The following is a 26,975-nucleotide window of genomic DNA, read 5'->3' as shown; positions in this document are numbered from 1 at the left end:
ACACAAGAGTGAAACAGTGGAAGTGCTTTGTTGGTGGTTCAAGCTTTAAACAAAGACAAATGTTAGATAAGCACATGATGATGCACAACAGAGAGAAGCCATTCAGCTGCACATTTTGTGGCAAAAGTTTTTCACTTAAAAATAACTTTAACAGACACATGAAAGTCCACACAGGAGAGACACCTTTTAGCTGCTCAGTTTGTCATCAAAGTTTTGGAGATAAAACTGACTTTGAACGACACATGAGAGTCCACACAGGAGAGAGACCATTTAACTGCTCAGGTTGTGACAAAACTTTTTCACGTAAAAATCACTTGAACAGACACATGAAAGTTCACACAGGAGAGAAACCATTTAGCTGCTTTGTTTGTCGTAAAAGTTTTACCGATAAAACTTACTTAAATGTACACATGAGAGTTCACACAGGAGAGAAACCATTTAGCTGCTCAGTTTGTCATAAAGGTTTTAGAGATAAAACTACCTTACAAGTACACATGAGAGTCCACACAGGAGAGAAACCATTTAGCTGCTCAGTTTGTCATAAAGGTTTTAGAGATAAAGCTAACTTAAAAGTACACATGAGAGTTCACACAGGAGAGAAACCATTTAGCTGTTCAATTTGTCATAAAAGTTTTAGCGATAAAACTAACTTAAAGGTACACATGAGAGTTCACACAGGAGAGAAACCATTTAGCTGCTCAGAATGTGACAAAAGCTTTTCAGATAAGCGTATCTTAGACAAGCACATGAGAATCCACACAGGAGAGAAACCGTTCAGCTGCAGTGTGTGTGGGAGAAGTTACAGCCAGTCTGGAAATCTTAAGCAGCACAAGTGTGATGGTCAGAGCCGAAGAGCTGAAGCTGCAGAGCTGCTGCTTCAGCTGGACTGTTCAACAGGACAATAAAGCAGAGAACTTGCTGAGAGTCCAACGCCCAGGACAAGCAAAGTCAAACCCTTGTCAGTCAGTGTTGTGGTTGGAGATGCAGCCATGCCTTGACACTGCTCACACACTTTTTGTGTTACTGCAGGCTCATGTAAGAGAGAAATTCTTGTTGCTGCTGTTAGACTCAACGTCAAGTTTCTTTTCTCATGTCAGTTAGTTTAGAATGAGAGGTCAGAGAAGCTCCTGGCGGTGGAAGCTGGAGGTCGACCAATACGTTTATATATATACTGTGTGTGTGTGTGTGTGTTAATAAAATCTTCATTGAATCTGTCCTGAAGTCATTTCTCCAGATGTGTTTCAGTGTAACTGTGTAGTGTAACTTTGTGGAAAAATCAACAAAATAAAAAGTTGGATACTCTGAAGCAAAAGAACACATTACTGCAAAGAGTAAACAAAAAAATAGGCCATTTTGTATGAGACAAACGTGGCATAACAAACAAAACAAAACAAAAAACTTATAGCAGAGGCCTGTATCACGAAGCAAGCTTATTTTCCCCCTGGATTACTCCTGGATTTTTTCCCCTGGATTACTTTTGGGTTTTGGGCTTTTATTTTGAAAGGCCGCGGAAGTCCTAGTGTGTGACCGACACGAGTACTGGCAGCTGCTGCATGATCACACCAAAATGCAGGCAGACAGAGAAATCCTCATTCAATCCAATGGAGAAATCCAGAAAACCCACCCCTGTTTGAGGTGTCACAGCTTGGTCACCCTTTGAGTTACAGACCTGATTCAAAGTTTAAACGAGTCACGAGACTCGGATCTATAAATCTCCCATTTACATGATTTTGCTATCTTTTACCGTTTTTGAGTTATGGCAGTTTTAGTTTGAGAGTGTTTTCTGCTCCCTCTGAGCTCTTACAATGGGTGTGTATTGCGCATTCCTGAGGCAGCTAGAGTGAGTCACATGTCCAGGCAGAGTGCAGAGCAGAGCACACCAGAGTCAAAAATGTTTGAAAACTCTTCACAGCTCCCACAAACTTGGTCCAATCCACATCAAAACTACATATTTTTGTAGGAATTTTTGTCCTCTTTCCATCTGCATAGTTTTCAAAGCCGTCAGACTTTTACTTTAGACTCCAGGGGCTTAATTAGTGCCAAGTGTCAGCCTCTGCGCACCAAACTCCATGAGAAAAAATGAGATTTTGGCTCTGGCCACTCCGACTTTGAGGGCTTCTAAAATCCAAACGAATCGAGTAATGATGGAATCTTTAGCAACTTTTGTTCAGCACTGTGTCCTCTGTCATCTGTTAAATTTTCAAGCTGCTGACATTTACTGCCTGGGAGGAGATAGATTTCGTTCAAAGCGAAATTTTGGCGGAGAAGTGACTTTCAAACGCAAATTGCGGACTTCCTGTTGGTTTTAGAGGGGGGGGTGTCAGCGTGTGATTTGTAGGCCTTGATGAGACCTACATTTCGGCGTTGGTTTGGTGTTTCTATCACATTCCTGTGGGCCGCAGTGGCTGCCTTTGTGTGCCTAGGTGGTGCTACCGAGCCCATTTTTGCACTTAGGGGGTCCGTTTGTCCATTTTATCAAATTTTTCGCCAGACCTGGCCTGCGTGCCGAATGCACTGTTCCAGTGCTCGGGCCCTAAATATCTGAGGAGAAGTTAATTAGTGGTTTATCTTTTATTTTGAGGATGGAGATTCATTTCTGCCGGCTCAGCCAGGGGCCCTTACCTAGCCCCAGAAATGGTCTGCGGGTCTGACGCTGCGCCTGACTTCCATGACCACCAGCATGCCCACCACCTTAATTCTGCACCATGGGCCGCATCCTGACCGCCTCCGTTTCCAGCACCATGGACAGCGCCAAGCCCGCCACTATTAGTATTATTTTTTTTTTTTTTTTTGTGCTTTTTGCACACTGGGTTGTACTTAGATCTTATTCTGTTGTGCTCAGATCTTGTTCTGTTGTACTTAGATCTTATTCTTTCTTTCTTTATTTTTTTTTTAAATCTTTTTTTATTGATTTATTTAATCTGTAATCTGTGGATACTGCTGAAAAACTGTGAATTTCCTGCGGGATGAATAAAGTATCTATCTATCTATCTATCTATCTATCTATCTATCTATCTATCTATCTATGTTCAGTACCATGTACCACAACCTGATTACCTTCATGTTCAGCACCATGGACAGCGCCCAGTCCGTCACTATCTTCAGTACCATGTACCACGTACCACAACCTGATTACCTTCATGTTCAGCACCATGGACAGCACCTATGCTCAGTGCCACAGTCCACACCCTTACCACTCCCATGTTCAGCACCATGGACAGCACCCTGACAACCTTCATGTCCAGCAGTATGTTCAGCCCTATGGACAGCACCCTGAGCAGCAGTCTGGGCTTCACTGCGGGCACCATTACAATACTCTGCATTAAATTTTCACTTTAAGAATCTAAACACTATTTACTGAATCCTAGTAATCTGTATCCATATAATCAGAACCCAAGTGAGACGGTCTGAGAATTCTGAATATTTGTTTTTGGAAGATTCAGGCCCCAAAATACCAGTAGCCTATCAACCTTCAAAAATCAGCATATGTCATGTCATGCACAGCCACAACATTTTAATATTGTCTAAAATTTGCATAATGTAGGCCTACGACATAAAGCTTATGGGCTGCAGCAGACAGGAAGGCACAGCGGCCACAATAAATAGGGGAGGATCGAAAACTACTTTTTTCTTTTTTTTTTTCTTTAACCCAAAATCTGTGGTCAGCCAAGACATTTACCTCATTTACCTCAGCAGCAAGTAAGTTTCTTTGTAGTTGTTGTTGTTGTTTAAATTATTATTTAAATACTGAAATATCTAATGCTGCTTCGCCTTTTATTATAATGGTAGTGCATAATTATCACAAGATTCCAAACAAATCTGACAGCTTTATTTCTTTCAATTAGAAGTGAAAGTAAAAGCTTAATTTCACAGCGAAAAACATACATAGTCTTTGAAAACAGGAATGCTTTTTGACTTTTTTTTTTTTTTTTTTTTACCGCTGTATGTGGTGAGAGTGAGAGGGAGCAGCACGGGGTGCAGGGAGTCCATTGTTGGGATGGCTGAGAGGTGTGAATGAGCTGGGTGTTGGCTGTTTTAACCTGCAGTAGAAGCTATTCAGATCCTCAGCCAGTTGAATGCTTCCCACAGGGGTGGGGGATGGTCTGCATGCCTCTCCACACAGGCGCAGGGTTGTTGATTTAAACAAAGAACGAAGAACGAAGAACCAGGGTTTGGTGTTGTTGTATGTGCAGAAGGTCTTGGTCTGCACAAACATGTCCTCACAAAAGCTGATATATGATGTCACAGTGTCAAACAGTTTGTTGAGATCTGCGATTGCAGCTTCAAAAACTGCAATCAGTGCAGTCAAAGCAGGCCTGTAGCTCCAGCTTTGACTCCTCTGTCCATTTTTTCACGGTCCACACTACAGGCTTAGCAGTTTTTAGTTTCTTCCTGAAGGATGGGATGAGATGAATCAGACAGTGATCAGAGGAACAGAGCGATAAACGTCCTTTATAACTGTGTAACAATGGTCCAATGTGTTCCTGTCCCTGGTGGGACATTTAATGTGTTGTTTGTATTTTGGTAGTTTGTGGGTGAGGTTTGCTCTGTTAAAGCCCCCAGGAATGATGAAAAGGGAGTCTGGATGCTTTTCCTCCACATCTGTGATCTGGTGGTGCTGTAACGTCTCCATTATGCTCACCAGAGGTGGGATGTAAACACTGACCAGAACAAACAAGGAAAACTCCCGCAGTGCATAAAATGGCCACCTCTCACGTTCCAACTCCCCTCGTCTTGCCTGAAAGGTCTGTATCTCGATTTGTTTTGAGCACATTTTGGTGAGCTTTATCAGAATCAGAATCAGGAAGACATTATTTATCCCAAAAAGGGGAAAGTCGGTTTGCAGTCTCCAGTCCGTATAATTTACAATTTCAATCAAATCACAATGCAATATAGTACTACACAGAAACAGCAATCAACCGTTCCACAGCAGCACAGCACATGGTGTACATCACAAACTCTCTCATGTACATATCTAACAAATAAATACATGTGAGATGGAAGGACAAATAAAAAAGCAAATATAGCCTTAAATATAGAAGGATAGGGCTCCTCTTTACATTTGGCATTTATCATATAGAAGAAGGAATAAAAGAGTGTGAATAGTGATTTGTTTTTGTCCTTGTTGCATAATAGCGCCACCCTGAGGGCAGTAAGGTAAACTCACAATGGAAAACGTGGTCAGGCTGACTGATAATACATTTGGCTTTCTGAACCACATGTCTTTTATATAGTGAACTCAAGTCTTTAAACTGGACTCTGATAATCTTGGAGCAGACCTTGATGAGGCCATTTACACTGTTGTTGTCTTTCAGTGACAGCCCACCAAACCAGCATACAAATGATTTTTATTTTACTTTAGAAACTACTGATTTCTGTTAAATTGAATTTCCCAATCACTGCCATGCACAGTTTGAACACTATTAATGTAGTCAAGTCAACATGAGAATAAAATAGGCTACAGAATGCCAGCAAGGCAGAGAGCATGAGCTGTTCACACTAATCATGAAATATTAAGTTTAAGTTAAGTTTTATTTATTTAAATGCAACTGTATTGATATAACAACAGACACATCTATAATGTGCAGGTGAATTACAAAAATGCTGAACATGAGTGGTTGCACTGACAACTAATTGCTAATTGTAAACTAATTGTAACTCATGCTTTCAAATGTCCAACTATCTGAAGTTTCCATGAATCACGTGACGCATTTTGAACTTGTGCTCACGTGACTCTCTCTTTCTTTCTCCCTCCCATAATCCCTCACATGCTGCTCGGTGTCCAGACTCCTGTAGGTTGAGGAGCAGCTCTGTGCAGCAGGATGTCGGAGCTACAGGGGTTGAGCTCGCTGATCCGGCGGCGTCAGGATGCGGCTGCCGCTCGGATCTCGGAGCTGCTGGACGGAGCGCTGGCGGACTACAAGGAGCAAATCTCCAGTTTGAAAGAAGACAACGAGCGACAGAGGAAGTTGCTGGACGCGGTTTTACACCCTGGAGCCCGGCTGTGCCCGACAGGTTTGTCCGTTTCATGGGTTTTTTCCCCCCACCAAAGTCTGAAACGCAGCTGGATATAATCTGGAATAACCCTTCACTGGTCCGGCAGGTCGAGCTAGGCTAGCAGTTAGCATAGCATAACTGCTAACGCTGTTTTCAAGTGAGATGGCAAAGATTCAAGACGAAAGATCCAGACACGCTGCAGCCCTCATCAGATCACGATATCGACTCGATATCGATTGGCGATAGCAAGAGTTTGGGCTCACTGCTTTAAAGCAGCAGCTCAGTCGGTTAGCCGTTAGCACACAAGCTAGCCCTGCTCGTGAACACGTGGGTCATTGTTTTTTACATCTGCCATCACCTTTTTTTCACATCTAATCCTATGACCTCAACTGATTTATTAGGGGTCCAAGCCCGACTAGCGATGCCAGAAGGATTAGGGATCGCTTGGATTATTATCATTATTTATTTAATTATTATCCTTAAATCTGTAAAACTGCTCCGGGAGCCCAAGTTGTTGGCATGCGCTATAGTCGCAAAAAATCCCATTCTTCACGAACCTTGGCACATAAAATCTACTGACCCTCAAACCAAAAAGTTAAAAAAAGAGTTTTGGTTCGATGAAAAATGTGGTGGTGGGCAAATGATACCGAGGCTTTGGAGCTTGTGTCACTCTTCCTGAAGCGGAGTGATTCGTGTAGCTGTGTCGGAGCTTGTATCAAAACACCAGTGGCACGTGACGTTCGAAGCTTCATGCTGCATCACTCCGCGCTTCGTTGCTTCAAAATGTTTCGAAGCTTTTCATTGGCTCATAGTCTTTCAGTGCATTCTGAGCCAATGACAGCTTGACAGGTTTGACAGATTTGAGTGGTTTGGCGCTATACCAGCTATATAAGATGCATCATTATTCTTCAAAATGCGGTTAACACACTTAACAAAAAAAAAAAAAAAAAAGTTTCTGAGTTCAAACACCATGATCATTTGCATAGTAGGAAGGATCTCTGATCCCGTTATGAACTTTTAGTACAGTTATAATAAACCCTTAACTAACATTTAACCCTTCCTATCATTAAGATTCATTCTTTGGGTTAATCTGGAATGTGTTTTAGAATATGGGTGAGAGCGTCTGGATATTATTATTTTTTCCTTTTAATAAAGATGCTAGTTGTACTTATGTGTAATGACGATGTAATCTTTATTTGGTGTGAATGAACAAAACACTTGAATGACCACGCAGTTTTTTCTGAACTTTTATTGCTGACATGAGATTGAAACAGTGTCAGTGCTTCAGTCGTGTTCTTGAGAGTTTGCTATGTCTTAATTTGTCCACTAGATGTCACCGTCACTGAAGCCTTGAAGCTTTGAATCTTTTTCGGAGCAATTGTTAGGAAAGCCTCAGTGCTTCATGAGGCTTCACCTGCCCACCACTAGAAAAATGTCAAAGTTACAGATGTTTTACCTCGTACAAAACAGAAAGTGATTTATATCTACACAACAGTTTGTCCAATCAACACCAAATTTGAGTGCTAAGTGAACCATAAGACACAGCAAAATATTGCGCAAATCTGCCACTACTTATGTTCATTTATTTATAGATAGATAGGTTTACTTCATTGATCCCAAACTGGGAAACTCCCATTCACACGATTTATATCTCAGGAATATCTAATAAAGTCGGATTTACACGTAAATCCAGGCAGTAGTTTCCCATACCATATTGAGATGGAGTGCCAGTTTTGTCATAAATCGGTTGCTCTAACGTGATTTTTCCACAAATAAAACTTTTTAAAAATTTGTCAATGAGAATAACCCTTATGCTCCATTTGGTCTCCGGTCACAGCTTACACGCTGTCTTTCAGAAAATCTTGCAGACTCATTTTTAAAGCCACAGGAAAATGACAGATATCATTTGAAACTACACAATCTACAGAATCCATTGGTGTGAAGCTTGTTATATGGCAGGTGGGCTAAATATCTCTTCAAAGTGAGGCTAAATTCTGAGAATTCACACAAAACTGACACTGTAAAAAAATACTACTTAACAAGGGAAAATAAAAACTGAATCATGCTTTCAAATCTGGGTAATGTTAAATATAAGAGAAAAACGTTAACTTTAGGGTGTTCTGTATTCCTTGACACAGATCTTAGCTGGCTAAGAAGTAGTTAGTCCGCCTCATCATGATGGCTCCTCAGAGAAGCTCTACTTTCTTCTCTTTTGACCAAATGAATGGAGCAAAATGACCAAATGATAGATGATCAAACTCTGATAGTGTTGTGCTCGGAGATGCAGCCACATGTGAACATGGTGTGATAATGCAGAAATACAACAGTATAATGGGTTGAGTCTGTTCCTGAACTTTCCTCAAAGAGTTAACTTTTTTCTCAAAGAATCCAAAAAAGAAGCACATGTAAGTTTGAGTTAAAGGAGCAGTTGGTCCGTAGCATGAAGCCCCCCAGTGCCCCCTACATGTTCTACAAGCCTGTCTGCTTAAATATTAATAGGGATCTATTGGTCGCTGCCTGATTTCTATTATAAAATGAAAAAAAAGAAACATCTCTAGATCCATGTGTGCCCATAAACCATAGGACTATTTCCAAGCTGCCTCTTTGTTTGTAAAATTTCAGAAAAAGTTCAGCAGCTCACATAGTATCTTTGATGCACATAGTATCTTGTGTTGTATTGTAGCCCCTAAAAAGGTCCAAACACTCAGTTTTGCATTGGGTGCACACCTTCCAGTTACAGTCTCTTGATGTGTGTGTATGTGTGTGTGTGTGTGTGTTTCAGTGTTGCCCAAGCAGCTGCTGTTGAGTAAAGAAGAGAAGCAGGAGTGGAGCCCCAGTGTGGACCAGGAGCAGCCAGAGCCGCCACACGTTAAAGAGGAGCAGCAAGAGCTCTGGGCCAGTCAGGAGGCAGAGCAGCTTCAAGATATCAAGTTCCCATTCACTGTTGTCACTGTGGAGAGCGAAGATGATGGAGAGGAAGCTGGGCCCTCACAGCTTGATCAAAGCCAAACTGAGGAGAGCAGAGAGGCAGAGCCTCCGGCCAGCAACTCCACTGTAAAGATGGAAACAGAAGCTGCTGGAGAGGAACCGGCCGGGAACATAGATCCAGCTGCTGATCTCCAACCAGCTAGTAATGGCCAGCTCCTCTCCTCACACTCCTCTGGCTCTGAGACTGATGACAGTGAAGATGACATGGAGGACACGGTGAACAAAAACACAGGAGTGAAACAGTGGAAGTGCTTTACTGGTGGTTCAAGCTTTAAACAAACACAGAACTTAGATATGCACATGGTGATGCACAAGAAAGAAAAAACATTCAGCTGCTCATTTTGCGATCATGGTTTTTCACTTAAAAGTAAATTAAACAGACACATGGCAGTCCACACAGGAGAGAAACCATTTAGCTGCGCATTTTGTCACAAAGGTTTTAGAGATAAATCATCCTTAAAAGTACACATGAGAGTCCACACAGGAGAGAAACCATTTAGCTGCTCAGAATGTGACAAAAGTTTTATAGACAAACAAATCTTAAAAGTTCACATGAGAGTCCACACAGGAGAGAAACCATTCAGCTGCTCATTTTGTGGCAAAAGTTTTTCAACAAAAAGGGACTTAAACAGACACGTGAGAGTCCACACAGGAGAGAAACCATTTAGCTGCTCAGTTTGTCATAAAAGTTTTAGTCATGATACTTCCTTTAAAGTACACATGAGAGTCCACACAGGAGAGAAACCATTTAGCTGTTCAGATTGTGGCAACAGTTTTAAAGACAAACAAATCTTAAATGTTCACATGAGAGTCCACACAGGAGAGAGACCATTTAGCTGCTCAGTCTGTCAGAAAGGTTTTAGAGATAGAAATTACTTAAAAATACACATGAAAGTCCACACAGGAGAGAGACCATTTAGCTGCTCAGTTTGTCATAAAAGTTTTAGAGATAAAACTAACTTACAAGTACACATGAGAGTCCACACAGGAGAGAAACCATTTAGCTGCTCAGAATGTGACAAAAGCTTTACAGATAAGCGTATCTTACACAGGCACATGAGAGTCCACACAGGAGAGAAACCGTTCAGCTGCAGTGTGTGTGGGAGAAGTTACAGCCAGTCTGGACATCTTAAACAGCACAAGTGTGATGGTCAGAGCTGAAGAGCTGCTGCTTCAGCTGGACTGTTCAACAGGACAGTAAAGCAGAGAACTTGCTGAGAGTCCATCGCCCAGGACGAGCAAAGTCAAACCCTCGTCAGTCAATGTTGTGGTTGGAGATGCAGCCACGTCTGAACACTGCTCACACACATCTTGTGTTACTGCAGGCTCATGTAAGAGAGCAATTCTTGTTTCTGATGTTTGGCTCAAAGTCAAGTTTGTGTTCCCATTTCGGTTTGATTTTCTCTTACATGTCAGTTAATGTCCCGGGCAGGAATTCAGCATTTGTTTCTGACCTCACAATTGCTCTTCTGGATTAATTCCTCTGGATTTTGAAAGGGAGGTCAGAGAAGCTCCTGGAGGTGGAACGTGGAGGTGGTCCAATACTTTTGTCCATATACTGAATAAGTGTGTATATATGTTAATAAAATCTTCATTGAATCTGCCCTGAAGTCATTTTTCCAGACATGTTTCAGTGTAACTGCATATACTGATGTTTTTTTTTTTTTTTTTTTTCCTCTGATGGGGGTGAGAGACCTCTTGATGTGATATTTACAACTTGGGACATTCAAAATCTCTGCAAGCCAATAGCACAGTTCAGTTACCACATTTTTGACATCGTACCCATTTGTGAAAAATCTCTGCCAAAGTCCCTGTGTCTTTTGATCCTTCTCAAAAAGCTGTTCTATCTGAACATGTATGGATGCAGCTACTAAATATAGTTTCGAAAATATTGGCTTTAGGAACAGCGTATCTGGCTTCAGTCGTGGTTACATGTGGGCCGAATGACCACTCAAAAGTTGCAGGAATGCTGGAGTTTTTCTGCAGAGGGTTTTGTCATGGATTTATAAACACTTTGTGAGTAAGTACACTGTAGAGACTATGTGGTTAGCAAACACCTCAAATTTCTAAATCATGTAACTTACATGTGATAAGCTTTATTTCTCTGCCTTGTCAATAATCTGTTTATTAGTGTATGTATTAAGTAAGTAAATAAGTAAGTACATTTTATTTATAGAGCACTTTTCACAGCCACCAGTCACAAAGTGACTGGTGAGTATTAGAACTTGGCTTCACTCACACATGAATGGAATTTTTACGGTGTGTTGTCAATATAAGCCATCATGGATTTCTACTTATGGGAGCACCAGAGCTGGAAGGAGTTAAGAAATACTTGGATCCAAATGCAAGAAAGGCAGACAGAGCAGAGTAAATGCACACTTTTTTATTATTATTATTATATTTTTTTTTTACTTTAATAGAAGTACTGACTAAAAGGTCCGGGTTCATCAAACACAACAGCCTCAGAAAAACTGATGATCTCACAAGAGACCAGACCAGAGGTTAGTGACCTTTACTATCAAAAGAGCCATTTCACTCACAGAACATGTTTAATAACACAGCTTATAAAGCTTAATATATGTTAATACTAGCATACTGTTAATACAGCATACTCTGAAGCAAAAAGAAAACATATTGGTGCTGAGCAAGGCGCTGTCCGTGGTGCTGAACATGAAGGTAATCAGGTTGTGGTCCATGGTGCTGATTATAGTGGCAGACTGGGCGCTGTCCATGGTGCTGGGCACTGAGGCGGTCAGGCTGCGGTTCGTGGTGCTGTCCGTGGTGCTGGACATGGTGGATTAGGGTGGTGGACATGCTGGTGGTCATTGAAGTCAGGCGCAGCGGCAGACCCGCAGACCGTCTCTGTGGCTAGGTGCGGCTCCCTGGCTGAGCCGGCGAAAATGAATCTCTATCCTCAAAACAAAAGATCCACCGCTAATTAACCTCTCCTCAAACATTTGTGGCTTTAAATTCTAACATGAATATTTCAAATCCACATGATCCACTGTGTAAATGAAACAGCTTCAGAGCTGCTGTAAGGTTTTTTTTTATTTGTTTGTTTTTTGTTTTTGTCACTTTTGTCACAGAGAAAGGCTAACAACTCCCGTAGACTTCACGTCTATATGCTAAGCTAACATGAAATGCTTCCCATAGGAATCATGGCTTCATAATTAAATACAAATTGGCCTATTTTTTCATGTTTATACGGAAGCGTAGAGCTGCCAGACCAAGAAAATAAAAACCGAGAGGCTCAGTATCACGTAATTACGTAAAAAGTTTATTGTTATAACAATATATTTTCACGTTATAACGTGAAATTATCACGTTATTTCATGATATGATTTTTTTTCACGTTATAACGTGAAAATATCACGTTATTTCATGATATGCTTTCACGTTATAACATGAAAGTATCACGTTATTTCGTGATACGACTTTTTCACGTTATAACGTGATAGGTATCACGTTATTTCGTGATAGGAATTTTTCACGTTATAACGTGATAGGTATCACGTTATTTCAAGATAGGAAATTTTCACGTTATAACGTGAAAGTATCACATTATTTCGTGAAACGTGTTTTTGTTTACTGTCTGCTGGCCATCTGTAAATCATGGCTGCTTTACATGATGCCATTAGATCATATTTCATGCTTGGCTTGAGACATGGGGAGATTTTACAGTTATTGGGCTCCGTGGATGACATTCATATAAGCATGCGTACCCTGAGAAGAATTTTGAAAACAATGGGATTATACCGGAGGAAAAACGAGTCGGACCCTCTTGAGGTAGCGTCATTCCTCATTGATCAGCTGGAGGGACACGGCCGGCTGCATGGATACAAGCTCCATCACCTCAACTGCATCCAAGCTGGATATGTTGTCACCCAAAGTACAGTCAGGCATTTGTTAAAGTTTCTCACTGTACTTGCCTCACTGTACTTTGGGTGACAACATATCCAGCTTGGATGCAGTTGAGGTGATGGAGCTTGTATCCATGCAGCCGGCCGTGTCCCTCCAGCTGATCAATGAGGAATGACGCTACCTCAAGAGGGTCCGACTCAGACAGCAGACAGTAAACAAAAACACGTTTCACGAAATAATGTGATACTTTCACGTTATAACGTGAAAATTTCCTATCTTGAAATAACGTGATACCTATCACGTTATAACGTGAAAAATTCCTATCACGAAATAACGTGATACCTATCACGTTATAACGTGAAAAAGTCGTATCACGAAATAACGTGATACTTTCATGTTATAACGTGAAAGCATATCATGAAATAACGTGATATTTTCACGTTATAACGTGAAAAAAAATCATATCATGAAATAACGTGATAATTTCACGTTATAACGTGAAAATATATTGTTATAACAATAAACTTTTTACGTAATTACGTGATACTGAGCCTCTCGGTTTTTATTTTCTTGGTCTGGCAGCTCTACGCTTCCGTACGTATGTTTACTATTTGCAGCTGAATGTTTTCTTTTTGCTTCAGAGTATGCTGTATTAACATTATGCTAGTATTAACATATATCAAACTGTGGCTCCAGATGAGTTTCCTTAAGAAGAGAGGGTGAAATGGTCTAGTCTGGTCTAGTCTCTTGTGAGATCATCCGTTTTTCTAAGCCTTTGTTGTTTGGTGTACCCGGACGTTTTGGTCAGTACTTCTTTTCCAGTAAAAAATGTGCATTTACTCTGCTCTGCCTGCCTCTCTTGCATTTGGATCCTAGTATTTCCTAACTCCTTCCAGCTCTGGTGCTCTCATGAGTAGAAATCTATGATATTATATTGACAAAACACTGTAAAAATCCCATTCATGTATGAGTGAAGCCTAGTTCTAATACATACACTAATAAACAGATTATTGACAAGGCAGGGAAATAAAGATTGTCATATGTAAGTTAGGTGAGATTTAGAAATTTGACGTTTTTGCTAACCACATAGTCTCTACAGTGCATTTACTCACAGGGTGTGGAAAGTGTCTATAAATCAATCCTGACAATCTGTTCTACTTGATACCAAAGGTGTAGGATGGGGTTGAGGTCGGGGCTCTGTGAGGTCTGCTCAAGTTCTTCCACACCAAACTCAGCCGGCCACGCCTTTATGGAGCTGCTGTGTGCACTGGGGCTCAGTCATGCTGCGAAAGAAAAGGGCCTTCCCCAAACTGTTCCCAAAAAGCTGGAAGCAGAGAATTGTCCAAAATGTCTCGGTGAGTTGAAGCGTTAAGATTTCCCCTCACTGCTGAATTGCTCACCATTAACACGTTAAAAATGTCCCCCATTAGAGTGAAGAGCCACGTGTCTGACAACAGAATTCAATCAAAGAATAAGAAATGCGGAGTTAAGATCCAGAGCAGGAGCTTAACTGACATGTAACAGAAAATCAAACCACCATGGGAACAGAAACTTGACTTTGAGCCAAAGAGCAGCAACAAGAATTGCTCTCTTGCATGAGCCTGCAGTAACACAAGATGTGTGTGAGCAGTGTTCAGACGTGGCTGCATCTCCAACCACAACACTGACTGACGAGGGTTTGACTTGACTCGTCCTGGGCGATGGACTCTCAGCAAGTTCTCTTCATTATTGTCCTCTTACCATCACACTTGTGCTGATTATGATGTACACGCTGGCTGTAACTTCTCCCACACACTCTGCAGCTGAACGGTCTCTATCCTGTGTGGATTCTCATGTGTACTTTTACAGAAGATTTATATCTAAAACGTTTATGACAAACTGAGCAGGTGAACGGTCTCTCTTCTGTGTGGACACTCATGTGCCTTTGTAAGAAACGCTTATCTGAAAAGCTTTTGTCACATTCTGAGGAGCTAAATGGTTTCTCTCCTGTGTGGAATCTCTTGTGCCTGTTTAAGTCACAGTTCTTTGAAAAACTACGACCGCAAAATGAGCAGCTGAATGGTTTCTCTCTCTTGTGCATCATCATGTGCATATTTAAGTTCTGTCTTTGTTTAAAGCTTTAACCTCCAACACAGCCAAAGTTTATGTGTCAGGTACTTTATGTTTCTTTGTTGACTACCTAAATAGTCCTTTAAATAAAACATAACTCCCAGGGCCGCTGCTAGGCTTTTGGAGGCCCAAAGCTGGACTGGTTGGGGAGGCCCCCCCGCAACCAGATGCTATTTATTTTTAAATAGACATACCTACGTGGTATATATATATGTCTGTATCAGTAATATGTTCGGGCCAAAGGGCAGGGTCTACTGGAGATGGCACATCTGTTGGAGACGGCACTGCGTCTGCTGGAGATGGCACAACATCTGCTGGAGGGCTCCCAGTTACAGAAGTGGAAGCACTGACATTTGTTTCACCTGCCATCCACTGGCTAGTTGATGGCTGCTCTGAATCTTGAGGATCTGGTGCTCCCTGGACATACTTGAGCATTGACCCTGTGAATATTATTGAAATACAAAAAAATTTATTAGCAAAAGCTACATGAAAATACCAAAACATTAGGAGCTTCTGATGACAGAATTATCATGTTGCACTACTGTGCAGTGGTGACTCAAAAACATCATCATATGCATCAGCTTAAGTCTGCGGTTTATCTGTAAAACACTTCATTGTGTCAGAGCTATCTAGAAGCATGTGTATCTCACAATAATAAACTTTATGATAACCTTTATTTATATGGCCCTTTACAACCACCCACAGGTGAACCAAAGTGCTTAACAGTGGTAAACAGCAGCAATAAACAAAACAACTAAAAAAAAAAATACATTAAAATAATAAAAAAAAAAAATACATTAAAATAAAATAAAATAGAATAAGCATGCCACCATACTAGTGGGTATAGAAAGCCACCCTAAATAAATAATTTTTCAGTTTTGATTTTAAAGGATCCAGGTCAGAGATGAAAGATGAGATATTCCAGAGTCAAATGATATGACAATTATATTAAACTATTATATTTATTAAGTGGGACATAAACAAATGTCTCAAATAATTATATGCTGTGTACATTACCAATGGTAGCATTTTGTAAATGGCCAAAAGGATACCATATTTTGGCTCAACCAACACAAGTTTTAAATTTCACCAGCAGATGTCGCCCCTTCCATAGCCTCAGATGAAATTGACCCCTAATACAGTATAAAGGCTGACCAACTACGCCGTGTGTTTATTTTTCCAGCATTATGCTTATGACACGCACACCAGTTTTAAGCAATGGACATATTACATGCATATGATTAAAAAAGAATTTCTGAAATTTATTCTTGGTAAATTCATCAGCCTGTCTAATCTCAGCTCACTGATCATGTGTCACTGTGCACGCAGAAAAGCTTAGGCAAGAGCAGGACATTGCACTGTGGACACCAGACTGCTTTATGTTGACTTATAAAGCTCCAAATATCTACCGAGACAACTGTCAACTATATTGCAAACGTGTCACATGCCGTGTAAAATCCAGAACTTAGCTGAGCTTAGCAAATCAAATTGCTAGGTTAGCTAGCCTAGCTAGATTGCTGTGGGCTAGCTAATCAGACCTACAAAACACGGACTTACCGGCAAGGGATGCACGGGCGTCATCTCTCTGTTTTTTCTTTTTTCTTTTTTCAGCTCCAGATTCAAAATGTCGCTTACTTGCCATTATGCCTCAGTCACCGGTCTGCACGGTGCACGGAGGTAGAGCAGCAAACTCCGATGGGAAAAAAAGACGTGCAGTTGAAGACTGTACCATTTCAGGGGGGGACGCGGGGGGGCGCTTTGGGGTACACAATTTAAAAAGACAACGGTGAGCCTGTTTGTTATGTAATAATGTTATAATTATCATGACATCATACTTGCCAACCTTGGGTTGTGAAAATTAGGGAGGTTTTCTTATTGTAAAATTTCTGAAGAAAGTTCAAATGCGATCGCATGGACGTGTGGTAAAATAGTAGCCCTATGCTGTGTAGTGGTGCTGTTTCCTGAGAGGGGAGTTGAACCCGGGTCGCCCGCATGTTGGGCAGATACACTATCCATTATGCTAAAGCCAGCGCGTGCTATCGGGGATTCTGCCTGCCAAGTCATAAATGAGGCTCAGGAAGCGGGCAGGCCTGGGTTGCCACAAACTGCGACAAATACCCCCATTACAGTGTCGGACTTGTTTCCGACACTGTAATTTTTTTTATCAACCTTAATTTTTGGGGCCCTCTGCAGGTACTCGGGGCCCTACGCACTGTGCGTAGTCTGCGTATAGGGAGCGGCGGCCCTGATAACTCCCACCCCACCCCTACCGCGCCGAAAAAGATCCAAAGCTTCAAGGCCTCAGTGACGGTGACATCTGGTGGACAAATGAAGACATAGCAACCTCTCAAGAGCACGACTGAAGCACTGACACTGTTTCAATCCCGTGTCAGCAATAAAAGTTCAGAAAAAAAAACTGCGTGGTCATTCAAGTGTTTTGTTCATTCATACCAAATAAAGATTACATCGTCATTACACATATGTACAACTAACATCTTTATTAAAAGGAAAAAAAATAATAAAATAATATGCAGACGCCCTCACCCATATTCTAAAACACATTCCAGATTAACCCAAAGAATAAATCTAAATGATAGGAAGGGTTAAATGTTGGTTAAAGGTTTATTTAAAAAACTGTGTCAAGCTGTCATTGGCTCAGAATGCACTGAAAGACTATGAGCCAATGAAACGCACTGAAAGACAATGAGCCAATGAAAAGCTGAAAAGCGATGACGTTCGAAGCTTCAAACGTCATCGGTCACGTGCCACTGGTGTTTTGATACAAGCTACGACACAGCTACGAGAATCACTCCGCTTCAGGAAGAGTGGTTGAATTACCAAGGTTGAGGAGCAGCTCAGTGCAGCAGGATGTCGGAGCTGCAGGAGCTGAGCTCGCTGGTCTGGCGGCGTCAGGATGCGGCTGCCGGTCGGATCTCGGAGCTGCTGGACGGAGCGCTGGCGGACTACAAGGAGCAGATCTCCCGTTTAAAAGAAGACAACGAGCGACAGAGGAAGCTGCTGGACGCGCTTTTACACCCCGGAGCCCGGCTGTTCCCAACAGGTTTGTCCGCTTCACAGGATTTTTTTCCACCAAAGTTTGAAACGCAGCTGGATATAATCTGGAATAATCCTGCTAGGCTAGCAGCTAACAGTTAGGATGGCTGCTAGCGCTTTTTTCAAGTTGCAAGGCAAAGACTCCTCATCAGATCACGATATCGATTCAGTATCGATTCATGATGACCAGAGTTTAAGCTCATTTCCTTATTAAAGCAGCAGCTAAGTCGGTTAGCCGTTAGCACACAAGCTAACCCTGCTGGTGAGCACGTGGAGTTTTTTTTTTGTTTGTTTGTTTTCTGTCTTCCACCATCACCTTATTTACACCTAATCCTATGACCTCAATTGATTTTTTTTTAACCAACCAGGCGATCACTACAAACAATTTCAGAAGACAGTCAACACAAACTGATATTTAAAAAAATAATACTGCTTAAAAAAAAAAAAAAACAAACAAAAAAAAAAACGGAGTAACGTGACATATAAGAAAAACCTGAACTTTAGGACACAGATTTTAACTGCCACCTCCACCCCCCCATCCCCTCCCAAAGAATCTGAAAAAGAAGCCATTAAATAAGTTAACTCTCCTCAAGTGTCAGTTTACAGTTACTCCTGTATCATGAATTAAAGTTGACTTTAAAGTTTTGCTGCTACAGGATTCAACTTAATGTAGGATTAGAGGTAAAAGTATTGAATTAAAAAAAAGTGAAACTATTTTTCTATTTAAACCAGATTTAACAGCATTTAATTGTAAACTACCTAATTTTATTTACAATGTACAAAGTTTGTGTGTTTTTTGCCTTTACCGACATTAATGGCAAAAAACAGAGTTTGAAAATAGTCTGTTTGCTTACATGTGTCTAGCGGTATGTTGGTTGCTGCCTGATTTCTATCATAAAGTTAAAAAAAAAACATCTCTAAAGCCATGTGTGCCCATAAACCATAGGGCTACTTCCAACCCGCCTCTTTGTTTGTAAAAGTTAAGAAAAAAGTTCAGCAGCTCAGAGTCTTGGATGCACATAGTAGCTTGTATTTTATCGTAGCCACTAAAAAGGTCCAGCAACTCAGTTTTGCATTGGGTGTACACCTTCCAGTTACGGTTCTCTTAATATGTGTGTGTGTGTGTGTGTGTGTGTGTGTGTTTTTCAGTGTTGCCCAAGCAGCTGCTGGTGTGTAAAGAAGAGAAGCAGGAGTGGAGCCCCAGTGTGGACCAGGAGCAGCCAGAGCCGCCACACGTTAAAGAGGAACAGCAGGAGCTCTGGGCCAGTCAGGAGGCAGAGCAGCTTCAAGATATCAAGGTCCCATTCAGCGCTGTTACTCTCAAGAGTGAAGATGATGAAGAGGAAGCTGGGCCCTCACATCTTCATCAAAGCCAAACTGAGGAGAGCAGAGAGGCAGAGCCTCCTGCCAGCAGCTCCACTGTAAAGATGGAAACAGAAGCTGCTGGAGAGGAACCGGCCGGAAATGTAGATCCAGCTGCTGATCTCCAACCAGCTAGTAATGGCCAGCTCCTCTCCTCACACTCCTCTGACTCTAAGACTGATGACAGTGAGGATGACATGGAGGACAGGGTGAACAAAAACACAAGAGTGACACAGTGGAAGTGCCATTTGTGCGGTTCAAGCTTTAAACAAAGACAGATGTTAGATAAGCACATGATGATGCACAAGAGAGAAAAACCATTCAGCTGCTCATTATGTGGCAAAAGTTTTTCACTTAAACGTGGCTTTAACAGACACAAGAGAGTCCACACAGGAGAGAAAGCTTTTAGCTGCTCAGTTTGTCATCAAAGTTTTGGAGATAAAACTGACTTTGAAAGACACATGAGAGTCCACACAGGAGAGAAACCATTTAGCTGCTCACAATGTGACAAACGTTTTTCACGTAAAAATAACTTTTACAGACACATGAAAGTCCACACAGGAGAGAAGCCATTTAGCTGTTCAGTTTGTCATAAAAGTTTTAGCGATAAAACTAACTTAAAAGTACACGTGAGAGTCCACACAGGAGAGAAACCATTTAGCTGCTCAGTTTGTCATAAAGGTCTTAGAGATAAAAATAACTTAAATGTACACATGAGAGTTCACACAGGAGAGAAACCATTTAGCTGCTCAGTTTGTCAGAAAGGTTTTAGAGATAAAAATAACTTAAAAGTACACATGAGAGTTCACACAGGAGAGAAACCTTTTAGCTGCTCAGTTTGTCTTAAAAGTTTTAGCGATAAAACTAACTTAAAAGTACACATGAGACTCCACACGGGAGAGAAACCATTTAGCTGCTCAGAATGTAACAAAAGCTTTTCAGATAAGCGTATCTTACACAGGCACATGAGATTCCACACAGGAGAGTGACCGTTCAGCTACACTGTATGAGGGTGAAGTTACAGCCAGTGTGAACATCTTAAACACCACAAGTGTGATGGTAAGAGCTGCAGAGCTGCTGCTTCAGCTGGACTGTTCAACAGGACAATAAAGCAGAGAACTTGCTGAGAGTCCATCACTCAGGTCGAGGAAAGTCAAACCCTCGTCAGTCAGTGTTGTGGCTGGAGATGCAGCCACGCCTGAACACTGCTCACACACATCTTGTGTTACTGCAGGCTCATGTAAGAGAGCAATTCTTGTTGCTGTTGTTGTTTGGCTCAACGTCATGTTTCTGTTCCCTCACAAATTCTCCTCTGGATTAATTCCTCTGGATTTTGAATGGGAAGTCAGAGAAGCTCCTGGAGGTGGAACGTGGAGGTGGACCAAGACTTTTGTCCATATACTGTGTGTATTTATGTTTATAAAATCTTAATTGAATCTGCCCTGAAGTCATTTCTCCAGACATTTTTTAGTCTAACTGTATATACTGATGTTTTTTTCTCTGGTGAGGGTGAGAGACCTTTTGATGTGATGTTTACAACTTGGGACATTTAAATTCTCCACAATCCAACAGCCCAGTCCAGTTACCACATTTTTTAAAATCGTACCCATTTGTGTAATATCTCTGCCAAAGTCCCTGTGTCCTTTGATCCTTCTCAAAATGCTATTCTATCTGGACATGTGTGGGCCTAGCTACTAAATATAGTTTAGAAAATTTTAGCATTAAGAGCAACGTAGCTGACTTCAGTTGTGGTTATGTGTGGGCTGAATGACCACTCAGATGGGTTGTCAAGATAAAGATTTCTATTCATGGGAGCACCAAAGCTAGCAGGACTCAGGAAATACCGGGACCAAAATGCAAGAGAGGCAGGCAGAGCAGAGTAAATGCACATTTTTTTTTTTTTTTACTGTAATAGAAGTACTGACTAAAAGGTCCAGGTTCATCAAACAAAACAGGCTCAGAAAAACTGATGATCTAACAAGAGACTAGACTAGAGGTCAGTGACCTTTACTATCAAAAGAGCCATTTCACCCTCTCTTCTAAAGGAAATTCATCTGAAGCCACAGAACATATTTGATAACACAGCTTATCAGCTTTTATATATGTTAATGCTATATCCACAAAAACTGCAGTTTGGGGAGTTTCTGAAATTATAAAGAGAAAAAAATCTGTTTTTAAATCTGTTGTAATTCAGGAAATCACCAAACTCTTAAAAAGAGGAGGAACAAACACACTGGCATGTGCAGGCATATTTTGGAAGAAAATAAACACAGAACCTTGCAGGCCTTTTTGAGTTCTCCCCATATTTGTTGAAAAATGTACAAAATAAAAAGTTGCATAGTCTGAAGCAAAGAAAACATATAGCTGCAAAGAGTAAACATAAAAAGTAGGCCAGTTTGTACTTAATTATGAAGCCACTACTCCTATTGGTAGAATTTCATTATGGGTAGCATTTAGCTTAGCATAAAGACTTGAAGTCTATGGGAGTTGTTAGCCTGGCTCTGTGACAAAAGTGACAAAAAAAGATAATTAGTGGCTTTTTTTTTTAAGGATGGAGATCCTTTTCCGCCGGCTTGGCCAGGGAGCCGCACCTAGCCACAGAGACGGTCTGCGAGTCTGCCGCTGCAGCTGAAGGCCATGACCAATAGCATGTCCACCAGCTTAATCTTCCAGGTCCAGCACCACGGACAGCACCATGAGCCGCATCCTGACCGCCTCCGTGTCCAGCACCATGGACAGCACCCAGTACGCCACCATTAGTCAGCACCATGGACTACAAGCTGATTATCTTCGTGTTCAGCACCACGGACAGCGCCTATGCTCAGCGCCACAGGCAGCACCCTTACCACTCCCGTGTTCAGCACCAAGGACAGCGCCCAGTGCGCCACTAAGTTCACCACCACGGACAGCACCCCGAGCAGCAGTCTGAGCCTCACTGCAGGCACCATTACAATACTCTGCATTAAATTTTCACTTTCAGAATCTAAACGCTATTTACCGAATCCTAGTAATTTGTATCCAGTTTTTACTTTTAAACATTGTTAAATGTTTACATGTTACTTGGCATATTCCCGTGTTTCGGCGCATGCGACACTCAGCCGCGGCGGGCAGACGTACCCCTATAAGCGTCAGGTCTGCTGGAAATACAGAAGTAGAAGAAGAAGAAGAACCTGTTGCTAATTCTGTGTTTTCTGCCATCGATATACTCCATGGTATTTAAGTCTTTCATTAGCAGAAGACAGACTGCAGTCTCCTCCTCACCCCGGAAATGCTGGCTCTTGCTGCTGTTCGCCATGTCGTTCTCCCTGCTTTCAGTAACCATAGCAGCAAAGACGCCATACGCAGTTTCAACACTATTAATGTAGTAAAGTCAACATGAGCGTAAAATACAGAATGTCAGCAAGGCAGAGAGAGTATGAGCGGTTCACACTAATCCTGAAATATTAAGAATTGTAGCTCTTTTGTAGCCCAGCTCTTTTTTTTAATGTAAATGTATTGATATAACTACAGACTCGCCTATAATGTGCAGGTGAATTATAAAAACGCTTGCACTGACAAGTAATTGCCAAAAATCTTAACTGCATCTGTGTAACTCATGCTTTCAAATGTCCAACTATCTGAAGTTTCCATGAATCACGTGACGCATTTTGAACTTTTGCTCACGTGACTCTCTCTCTCGCTCCCATAATCCCCTGCATGCTGCTCGGAGTCCAGACTCCCGGGTGAGGAGCAGCTCGGTGCAATAGAATGTCGGAGCTGCGGGAGCTGAGTTCGCTGGTCCGGCGGCGTCAGGCTGCGGTGCTGGCGGACTACAAGGAGCAGATCTCCCGTTTGAAAGAAGACAACGAGCGACAGAGGAAGCTGCTGGACGCGATTTTACACCCCGGAGCCCGGCTGTACCCGACAGGTTTGTCCGCTTCACAGTTTTTTTTTCCGCCAAAGTTTGAGGCGCAGTTGGATATAATCTGGAATAATCCTGCAGGGTTTTTTTTTTTTGTTTGTTTGTTTTTTTGTTTTCTGTTTTCTATCTTCCACCATCACCGTATTTACACCTAATCCTATGACCTCAACTGTTTTTTTTTTTTTTTTAACCAACCAGGCGATCACTAGAAACAATTTCAGAAGACAGTCGACACAAACCGATATTTACAACAACAACAACAACAACAATAATAATAACAATAAATATTAACTTGAAATATATAAGAAAAACTTGAACTTTAGGTTGCTCTGTATTCCTTGACACAGATGTTAGCTGGCTAAGAAGTAGTTAGTTCTCCTTGTCATGATGGCTCCACAGAGAAGCTCTACTTCCTTCTCTTTTGGCAAAATGAAGAAACGATAGAAGATCAAAGTCTTTTCGTCAAATGCAACAGCATAATGAAACTCAGTTGCATTGAGTCTGTTCCTGAACTTTTCACAAAGAATGAACTTTGTTTTCACCCCTCAAAGAATTCTAAAAGGAAGCCATTAAAAAAGTTAACTCTCCTCAAGTTTCAGTTTACAGTTAATTCTGCATCATGACTTAAAGTTGACTTTAAAGTTTTGCTGCTACAGGATTCAATTAGAGGTTAAACTGTTGATTTAAAAAAAAGCGAATCTATTTTTCTATTTAAACCAGATTTAACAGCATTTAATTGTAAACTACCTAATTTTGTTTACAATTTACTATTGGTCCTCTCACTTTGTGTGCCTTTTGCCTTTACCGATGTTAACGGTAAAAAATAGTGTTTAAAATAGTCTGTTTTCTTAAATGTGTCTTGGGGTCTGTTGGTTGTTGCCTGATTTCTATCATAAAATGAAAAAAAAAAAAAAAAAAAAAAAAAAATCTCTAGATCCATGTGTGCCCATAAACCACAGGGCTATTTCCAAGCTGCCTCTTTGTTTGTAAAATTTCCAAAAAAGTTCAGCAGCTCACAGCGTCTTTCATGCACATAGTATCTTGTGTTGTATCGTAGCCCCTAAAAAGGTCCAACAAATCAGTTTTACATTGGTTTTACACCTTCGAATTACGGTTCTCTTAGTGTGTGTGTGTGTGTGTGTGTGTGTGTGTGTGTGTGTGTGTGTGTTTTTCAGTGTTGCCCAAGCAGCTGCTGGTGTGTAAAGAAGAGAAGCAGGAGTGGAGCCCCAGTGTGGACCAGGAGCAGCCAGAGCCGCCACACGTTAAAGAGGAGCAGCAGGAGCTCTGGGTCAGTCAGGCGGCAGAGCAGCTTCAAGATGTCAAGGTCCCATTCACCGTTGTCACTGTGAAGAGTGAAGATGAAGAGGAAGCTGGGCCCGCACAACTTCATCAAAGCCAAACTGAGGAGAGCAGAGAGGCAGAGCCTCCGGCCAGCAGCTCCACTGTAAAGATGGAAACAGAAGCTGCTGGAGAGGAACCGGCCAAGAACGTAGATCCAGCTGCTGATCTCCAACCAGCTAGTAATAGCCAGCTCCTCTCCTCACACTCGTCTGACTCTGAGACTGATGACAGTGAAGATGACATGGAGGACACGGTGAACAAAAACACAAGAGTGAAACAGTGGAAGTGCTTTGCTGGTGGTTCAAGCTTTAAACAAAGACGGAACTTAGATATGGACATGATGATGCACAGCAAAGAAAAACCATTCAGCTGCTCATTTTGTGGCAAAAGTTTTTCACAGAAGAGGTTCTTAAATAGACACAGTACAGTCCACACAGGAGAGAAACCATTCATCTGCTCAGTTTGTGGCAAAACTTTTCGAGTTAAAAGCTTCTTAAACCAACACATGGGAGTCCACACAGGAGACAAACCATTCATCTGCTCAGTATGTGGCAAAACTTTTCGAGTTAAAAGCTTCTTAAACCAACACATGGGAGTCCACACAGGAGAGAAAACATATAGCTGCTCAGTTTGCCAGAAAGGTTTTAGGGATAAAACTAACTTAAAAGTACACATGAGAGGCCACACAGGAGAGAAACCGTTTAGCTGCTCAGAATGTGATAAAAGTTTTTCACGTCAAAATACCTTTAACAGACACATGAAAGTCCACACAGGAGAGAAACCATTTAGCTGCTCAGTTTGTCATAAAAGTTTTAGAGATAAAGCTACCGTAAAAGTACACATGAGAGTCCACACAGGAGAGAAAACATTTAGCTGCTCAGAATGTGATAAAAGTTTTTCAGATAAGCATGTCTTACACAAGCACATGAGAGTCCACACAGGAGAGAGACCGTTCAGCTGCTCAGTTTGTCATAAAAGTTTTAGATATGAAGCCTCTATAAAAGTACACACGAGAGTCCACACAGGAGAGAAAACATTTAGCTGCTCAGAATGTGACAAAAGCTTTTCAGATAAGCATGTCTTACACAGGCACATGAGAGTCCACACAGGAGAGAGACCGTTCAGCTGCAGTGTGTGTGGGAGAAGTTACCGCCACTCTGGACATTTTAAAAGGCATAAGTGTGATGGTCAGAGTCGAAGAGCTGAAGTGGCAGAGCTGCCGCTTCAGCTGGACTGTTCAACAGGACAATAAAGCAGAGAACTTGCTGAGAGTCCATCGCCCAGGACGGGGAAAGTCAAACCCTCGTCAGTCAATGTTGTGGTTGGAGATGCAGCCACGTCTGAACACTGCTCACACACATCTTGTGTTACTGCAGCCTCATGTAAGAGAGAAATTCTTGTTTCTGATGTTTGGCTCAAAGTCAAGTTTGTGTTCCCATTTCGGTTTGATTTTCTCTTACATGTCAGTTAATGTCCCGGGCAGGAATTCAGCATTTCTGTCTGACCTCACAATTGCTCTTCTGGATTAATTCCTCTGGATTTAGAATGAGAGGTCAGAGAAGCTCCTGGAGGTGGAAGGTAGAGGTGGACCAATACTTTTGTCCATATACTGTGTTTGTGTATATATGTTAATAAAATCTTCACTGAATCTGTCCTGAAGTAATTTCTCCAGACGTGTTTCAGTGTAACCCCAGATAGCAAAATACAGTGATTCAACGTTGAATTTTGGTCAAATTGGTTATTTTTGGTTGAGGTTGATAAATCTATGCTGATTCAATGTTTAATTACAGCTACCATTTCAACATTTGAAAAAATGTCGTTGAATCAGCATTGTATAGATGCTGGTTTTTCAATGTTGAAATGTCAACATTAAATAGCCATGGTTTCAATGTATGGTATGCTGTGCATCTGTGCCCCCGCCCCCCACCCCCGCAGGGGTAGGCGTGCCGTGGGAAGCTCGCGAGACCTGCTCTCTCCTGAGACTGCAGGAGACCCAAAAGAGTAAAGTGGGGCGGCACGGTGGTGCAGTGGTTAGCACTGTCGCCTCACAGTGAGAAGGTCCTGGGTTCCATTCCCACCTAAGGTCCTTTCTGTGTGGAGTTTGCATATTCTCCCCGTGTCTGCGTGGGTTTCCTCCGTGCACTCCAGTTTCCTCCCACCGTCCAAAGACATGCAGGTTAGGTGAATTGGAGAAGCTGAATTGCCCCTAGGTGTGAATGTCAGTGTTTGTCTGTCTGCCCTGCGATGGACTGGTGACCTGTCCAGGGTGTTTCCTTGCCTTCGCCCTATGAGCGCTGGGATTGGCTCCAGCACCCCCCCACCCCATCCCGCGACCCTAGTGAGGATAAGCGGTTTAGAAGAT

The 26,975-nt window shown here is 41.8% G+C and overlaps 2 protein-coding genes and 1 pseudogene across 4 annotated transcripts; all 3 read left to right on the top strand.

Annotated features, from left to right (window-relative positions):
- The window catches only part of LOC115376874 (gastrula zinc finger protein XlCGF57.1-like), a 42,760-nt pseudogene that overhangs the window by 4,197 nt on the left and 11,588 nt on the right, over positions 1 to 26,975 (top strand).
- On the top strand, positions 5,738 to 26,272 carry LOC115376878 (zinc finger protein OZF-like). Of its 2 annotated transcripts, XM_030076694.1 has the most exons (3): positions 5,738 to 5,924; positions 23,188 to 23,278; positions 24,448 to 26,272. In XM_030076694.1, exons 1-3 carry the CDS (start codon positions 5,823 to 5,825, stop codon positions 25,863 to 25,865), a joined length of 1,611 nt encoding a protein of 536 aa, XP_029932554.1. In that variant the 5' UTR covers positions 5,738 to 5,822; the 3' UTR covers positions 25,866 to 26,272. The 2 variants fall into 2 exon arrangements, with proteins under 2 accessions (XP_029932554.1, XP_029932555.1); XM_030076695.1 differs by lacking the exons at positions 23,188 to 23,278; positions 24,448 to 26,272 and adding an exon at positions 8,780 to 10,584 and having other exon boundaries at positions 5,749 to 6,015.
- Positions 17,746 to 22,386, top strand: LOC115376881 (zinc finger protein OZF-like). Of its 2 annotated transcripts, XR_003929863.1 has the most exons (3): positions 17,746 to 18,016; positions 19,159 to 20,774; positions 21,922 to 22,386. XR_003929863.1 is itself a non-coding variant. In XM_030076698.1 (2 exons), exons 1-2 carry the CDS (start codon positions 17,824 to 17,826, stop codon positions 20,358 to 20,360), a joined length of 1,395 nt encoding a protein of 464 aa, XP_029932558.1. In that variant the 5' UTR covers positions 17,746 to 17,823; the 3' UTR covers positions 20,361 to 20,808. The 2 variants fall into 2 exon arrangements, 1 of the variants encoding a protein (XP_029932558.1); XM_030076698.1 differs by lacking the exon at positions 21,922 to 22,386 and having other exon boundaries at positions 19,159 to 20,808.

This window comes from Myripristis murdjan, chromosome 18, assembly GCF_902150065.1.
Source record: "Myripristis murdjan chromosome 18, fMyrMur1.1, whole genome shotgun sequence".
Taxonomy (NCBI): Eukaryota; Metazoa; Chordata; class Actinopteri; order Holocentriformes; family Holocentridae; genus Myripristis; species Myripristis murdjan.
This window is presented reverse-complemented; position numbering and strand designations above follow the sequence as displayed.

Bases quoted from the DNA above. Each gene is read 5' to 3' on its own strand.
- LOC115376878 (XM_030076694.1), top strand. From the start codon at position 5,823: ATGTCGGAGCTACAGGGGTTGAGCTCGCTGATCCGGCGGCGTCAGGAT. The intron at 5,925-23,187 runs GAGCAAATCTCC...GCGGACTACAAG, and splicing joins GAGCGCTGGCGGACTACAAG to GAGCAGATCTCCCGTTTGAA. The intron at 23,279-24,447 runs GTTTGTCCGCTT...TGTGTTTTTCAG, and splicing joins AGCCCGGCTGTACCCGACAG to TGTTGCCCAAGCAGCTGCTG.
- LOC115376881 (XM_030076698.1), top strand. From the start codon at position 17,824: ATGTCGGAGCTGCAGGAGCTGAGCTCGCTGGTCTGGCGGCGTCAGGAT. The intron at 18,017-19,158 runs GTTTGTCCGCTT...TGTGTTTTTCAG, and splicing joins AGCCCGGCTGTTCCCAACAG to TGTTGCCCAAGCAGCTGCTG.